General features: G+C 43.3%; 1 protein-coding gene across 1 annotated transcript in view; it reads left to right on the forward strand.

The window, feature by feature from the left end:
- RASD2 (RASD family member 2) overlaps positions 1-4,327 on the forward strand; it is a gene marked incomplete at both ends in the record, with an annotated part of 41,464 nt that extends 37,137 nt beyond the window's left edge. Inside the window, one exon of the mRNA XM_082266191.1 lies at positions 3,798-4,327. Coding sequence (XP_082122317.1) covers positions 3,798-4,327 — 530 coding nt within the window. The remainder of the gene's footprint in view (positions 1-3,797) is intronic.
- Between the last annotated feature and the right edge of the window lie 1,743 nt (positions 4,328-6,070).

Below are 6,070 nucleotides of genomic sequence, written 5' to 3' on the forward strand. Positions count from 1 at the left end.
ACTGAAAAACTCCATCTGGCCCAGTCTGAATTACCGTTTTCCTGGTCCCCACATCACCTTCCTTATCTTGGAGTTAAACTTACTGCAAACACATCTAACTTATTACCCAGTTTTAAACGTTTTACCCAGTTATCCCCTACATCTTTCCGCAACTGGACCACGTCGGGGCTTACTCGATTGTATAGTATGATCTCCTCTTCTGATTTTTTTACCATTTCCAGACTAATGCAAATCTTTTCTTCTACCTACCTCTGAAATATTTTGATTCTTGCAAATTAAAAACTTCTATTCTCCACTTATGTCAAGAGAGAGCTTTCGCCCCTTCAAACATATCTGCTATAAGGAACCTGTAATGACACCCCGGGTATGAAAGGGGTTACAGTCGTTTAGGACATTTCATTCCTGAACACAAAGGCAGCGACCGGACACTCCACTCAGCCGAACAAGAAACCCATACGAATAATCCCCCCCAAGTACGAGACGAGGCTCTGTATTGAGGGTCAAGCAGGAATCAGACTGTTGATTGAAAAGGAATACATGCTTTATATACACGTTAGAAGTAATGCAGTCACTACATGAACAATGACCCAAATCCAGCCCCCAACATCACACAATGGTTACATAATGAGCCCCCAATACACATTACTCTGAGTTTCAATACATCACTTAGCAGACAACAGGTGAGTTCATTAGCACACTTAACAATAGGTGAATGGAAAGCCACCTCAGACACTTATTCAGACAAAACAACATCGTTAGACAGTCAGTCTCCACATTAAACTTCCTGAAATGCCTATATTAGGAGTTGTACTTCCTGGTCAGAGACCTCACAATGTACAGGGAATAAAATCTTCATATTTCAAGAGAGACATCATTCCTGAATATCACTGTCCCATTTGGAGCAATCCAAACCATATCCCCAGTGCCCCCCAGTTTCATGGTCACCCCGCGCCCAAAGTGACTCCCGTCACATATGGCTCCCTCCTTGTAGGCTTGATCCTTCTCGGGTAAACTTGGGGATGTCCGGAACTAGGCGCCCGGAGTGACATCTGTTTGCCGGGACAACCCATCAGCATTGCCATTTTGCTTACCGGGTCGGTAGCCGGTAGGTGAAGTTGTAAGGTTGGAGGACTAAGCTCCACCGCAGCAACCTGCCATTGTCTCCTGCCGTTCCTGATACTCCTTCAGCATGTTCACATGAAAGGTTCGCTGGATTCTTTCATCTGCACAGCTGGCAATAACATAGGTAGTATCACATACCTGGGCTACTACTTTATACGGGCCCTGCCAAGATGCCTGCATCTTGTCGGTCTTCACCGGCTTGAGCACTAAGACTTTCTGCCCAACCTGGAAGATACGCTGTCGGGCCCCCCGATCGTACCATCTCTTCTGTCTCCCCTGGGCCGCCTGGAGATTCTCCCTTACCATCAGAGACAGTTGCTCCATGCGGTCCTTGAGTTCCAGAACATAGGGCACTATGGGGGTCCCCTCCTGCTCTGTCGCTCCCTCCCAGTGTCCTCTAATGAGATTGAGGGGTCCGCGGATCCTTCTCCCATAGAGTAACTCGAAAGGAGAGAACCCAGTAGATTCCTGGGGTACCTCTCTGTATGCAAATAACAGCTGAGGCAGGAATCTCTCCCAGTCTCTGCAAGCATCTGAAAAGGTCCTCAGCATTTGCTTGAGGGCCCCATTAAAGCGTTCGCAGAGACTGTTAGTCTGGGGGTGGTAAGGTGAACTCAGCAAGGGCTTAATATTGCACACCTTCCACAACTGCTGGGTGAGCACAGCGGTAAATTGGGTTCCCTGGTCAGAGAGAATCTCCTTAGGGAACCCCACTCTAGTAAATATCTTAACCAAGGCATCAGCTACTGTCTCTGCTTCAATATTGGACATAGCTACTGCCTCTGGGTAACGGGTGGCGTAGTCCACCACGGTGAGAATATACTTCTTCCCGAATGGACTAGGCCTGGCCAAGGGACCCACAATGTCAACGGCTATGCGGTAAAAGGGCTCCCCAATAATAGGCATGGACATAAGTCTGGCCTTAGGGTGGTCCCTCCACTTACCTACCCGTTGACACGTGTCACGCGTTTTGCAGTATTGCACATCCTGGTTAAAGTTGGGCCAGAAGAAATTCTGTGTAATCCTATGGGCTGTGCGACGGGACCCTAGATGTCCTGCTAGTAGTACATCATGCCCGATTCGCAGAATCTCCAGCTGGTATTTCTTAGGCACCACCAGCTGTCTTTTCTGCAAAGGGGCTTTACTTATCATGGATAGCTTAGGGATCCTATACAGTCTATCCCCCACCCATTCATAAAGCTCCCCATCTGTTCCTCTTTCCTGAGTATCTGCCTTAGCCCTATACTTGTGTAAGGTTGGGTCCTCCCGGGTTTCCCTCCCGAATGCCTCTGGGGTATCCCAGCCTAGGGGAGCCTGATCTACGGTACATGTCGATGAAGATAGTCTTACCGGGGTCTCAGCAGCGGGCGGGCCAGTTCCAGCAGCATGAGTCTGGGCACGGGTAGTCACTGGGTTGGCTTCAGCGGGGCCCATCGGGGTTTAAGCAGAAACAAGGGGGGGCAAATCATTCCCCAGTAGTACATCCACTGGCAAATCCTTCATCACCCCCACATTCACGTGTCCCGAACCAACCCCCCACTCCAGGTGAACACGGGCAATGGGGAGCCGGAAAATGGTGCCTCCCACTACCCTTACGGCTACAGTGTCTCCGGCGTGTTGGCTTTCTGGGATGAGGTTCTTCTGTAGTACGGTCATGGTGGTGCCAGTATCACGTAGGCCATTGGCTACTTTTCCATTAACCCAGACAGTCTGCCTGTGTTGCTGCCTGTTGTCCTGGTTAGCCGCTTGTACTGGATCAGCCTCATGCAGGAAATCCCAATGTTCTACCTCCTCAATGCAGTGGGCCGCAGGCATGGGTGTTCGGGGGTTCCCCCCTGCTGGCTTTCTCCAAGACTGGGACTGCCTGGATGGATTCACTGGACAGTCTGGCTTTTTGTGCCCTAGCTGTTTACACACAAAACACCTGATGGGTTGTGAATAGTCCTGGGAGTTGAACCTGGGCTGCTCAGAATAAGTGGCCGCTGGAGGTAGTGCTGTAGGGCGGTATGTCTGTGGTTGGTAGGTGGCAGCTGGAGGGGGTGATCGATAATCCACCTGAGCTGTTGTCCTGACTACAGGGTTATCCAGTTTGCGAGTGTCTGTGTATTCGTCCGCCAGGCGAGCTGCTTCAGGCAAGGTGCAAGGTTTTCGGTCCCGGACCCACTCTCTGACTTTCGGGGACAGCTTGTCAAAGAAGTGCTCTAGCAGGAACAGCTGCAGCACCTCTTCCCCGAATACTGCTTGGCATCCAGCAACCCTGTGAGATGCCGTGCAGTGTAGGTGGCATGCCCACTCTATATATGAGTCTCCAGTCTGCTTGCTAGTCTCTCGGAACCACCTCCTGTATGCCTCATTAGGATTGGCTATGGAGAGCGGCTATTTTATATACAGTATAAACAAAATATTTGGTGATCAAAATAGTGGAAAGTAAAAAAAAATAGTGGAAAGTAAAAAAAGAAAAGCCAATCCTGTATACAAATAACTTCACTGAGTTATGTTCTCTGTTTTTAAAAAAAATCATAAATATGAGAGGGGATATTGCCCATGCCAGTTTTTTTTTTTTTATGTGTGAAACTATAGCAATTTATATTTCCTGTGGAAAAATGTGAAATATCTGCTTGACCCTTTGTAAATAAGCCCCATAAAGTCAACAGTTGCATGTGCTTTCTCTACAGGTGATGTGTTCATCCTTGTCTTCAGCATAGATAACAAAGAAACGTTTGATGAAGTCAAGAGGCTGAGAAAACAAATCTTGGAAGTGAAGTCATGTGTCAAAAATAAGACAAAAGAAACTGGTGAATTTCCCATGATGATCTGTGGAAATAAAACTGATTGTGGAGAGCATCACCGCAAAGTGTGGACAGAAGAAGCAGAAAGGCTAGCCTCTGAAGATGAAAATTGTGCTTACTTTGAAATTTCTGCGAAAAAGAATATTAATGTGGATAAAATGTTTCAGGTTCTTTTCAGCATAGCCAAGCTTCCTAATGAAATGAGTCCTGCCCTTCACAGGAAAATATCTATGCAGTATGGTGACACATTTCAACAGAAGTCCTTTCGGTTAGGAAGGCTCAAGGAAATGGATGCATATGGCATGATCTCCCCTTCTGCTAGACGTCCTAGTGTCAACAGTGATTTGAAATATATTAAAGCAAAAGTTCTAGGAGAAGGACAGGGGCGGGACAGAGAAAAGTGCACTATACAGTGAGGATATTTGAAGATAACTGCTATTTTAGAATGGCTTTCAGAATAATTCAGGGAATATAGGTTTTCACAGATTTGGTTGTCAGTTACCTATATCACACTGGAATACCTATTTTTGAACATGGACCTAAAACTCAAAATTTTATAGAATGCAGGGTCTTGATATTTGATAATGAAATCAAGTGTTCACATATTTTAAATTAAACAAACAACGTAGATCAGTGCGATTTTACACTCTGTAAATATTAGAGGGCAGTGACTGAAGTTACCCTTCTGGATATTTAAAAAAAAAGTTAATTTTAGCGTTTTGGTGTAATCGGTCAATAATATGATATTCAATATACTCTTTAATGAGTATTGGTACAAGTATCTTGAATTGTCCAATTTATGTTAATGAACACACTAAAATAGAGTGAAAACTCCAGTGTAATATATCCTATGATACTTAACTTGTTTTGTTTAAAGTTGTTTGAATCAAAGGTAAGAGTTAAAGCAATTCAATTGATATATTTAAGTTCATAATTAGTATCTGGACACACTACTCATTACAGTCTTGGTAAATAAAAAACAAGCAAACCTTTATGGTCAATCTTATGTGGCTAATAAGTAACAAAATCTATGTGGCATCTAGGGAAGCTCTAGCTGGGGTTGCCACAAACAGATTTAAATTCTGGTTTAGCTATCTAATTTTAATACTGCTATGTATGGTGTCTGGTTTGGCTGTTCCAGTGGGAATAACGCTTGCAGGTTTCATTCATATTGTTGTAATTTTAAAAGTTATATATATTGTTTAGTGCTTAAGTGCAGACCAAATACTTTTCCTTTCATCTCCACATGATGTCAGTTCCACTAAACAAACACGTTAAAAATTAAACAAAGACTAGGTATTTTAGCTTGCAGGTAGTATGATTAGGCTCTTAACTTCGAGCGAGGGGGGTTATAACTTCTGTCAGTTTTTTTTTTTTTTCGCAATCTGTTTCCCATTGCATAGATTTTCCTGCACTTCCTGTCCCATAGCAAAACAGGAAGTGAGAGGAAAACACTGCAAATAAAGGGAATTTCTTGGGGAAGTACTAATGTCCCCATTGGAACACTTTTCTCTGGGGACAACGCAAAAATTGGGATTTTCTTTTACTTTCAATTTCAATGATAACGGTCAAATAGAGAGGGTGAATCTCCCTAACAGGGGCATAGACAGCACTAAAAACTGACAGCGGTTTGAACTCCTCTCACTCTTTCCAAAACGAAAATCAAAGCTTTGCCTTTAATTATACATTAACTAATGTATGCCTATTTATTTCCCTAATATTTGCTTTCACTGATCATATGTCAACATCTGTTTTCATACATTTTGTTTGTTATATAACATAACCAATTTGTAAATAACTTATCTAGTGTATTATAGGTAGCTTTCATGCTTTACTATATTCACATGCTTATAATAATGAAGTCACATTGGTTTAACTATGCTTGTTGAGTCATCACCTTTTTAACCACTTGCAGATCAAGGCTTTTTCTGACAATTGTTTACACAAATTTACACAAGGAAAAATCTGTATTTTTTTTGCTAGAAAATTACTTAGAACCCCCAAACATTATATGTACATTTACAGTAGCTTACAAAAGTGAGTACACCCCTAACATTTTTGTAAAAAAAAATGTATATCTTTTCATGTGACAACACTGAAGAAATGGCACTTTGTAATACAACCTGTACACTCACTACTTTACATTGTAGCAGTGCAAA

This window comes from Pelophylax lessonae (genome assembly GCF_965119305.1).
Source record: "Pelophylax lessonae genome assembly, chromosome: 8".
NCBI classification, from domain to species: Eukaryota; Metazoa; Chordata; class Amphibia; order Anura; family Ranidae; genus Pelophylax; species Pelophylax lessonae.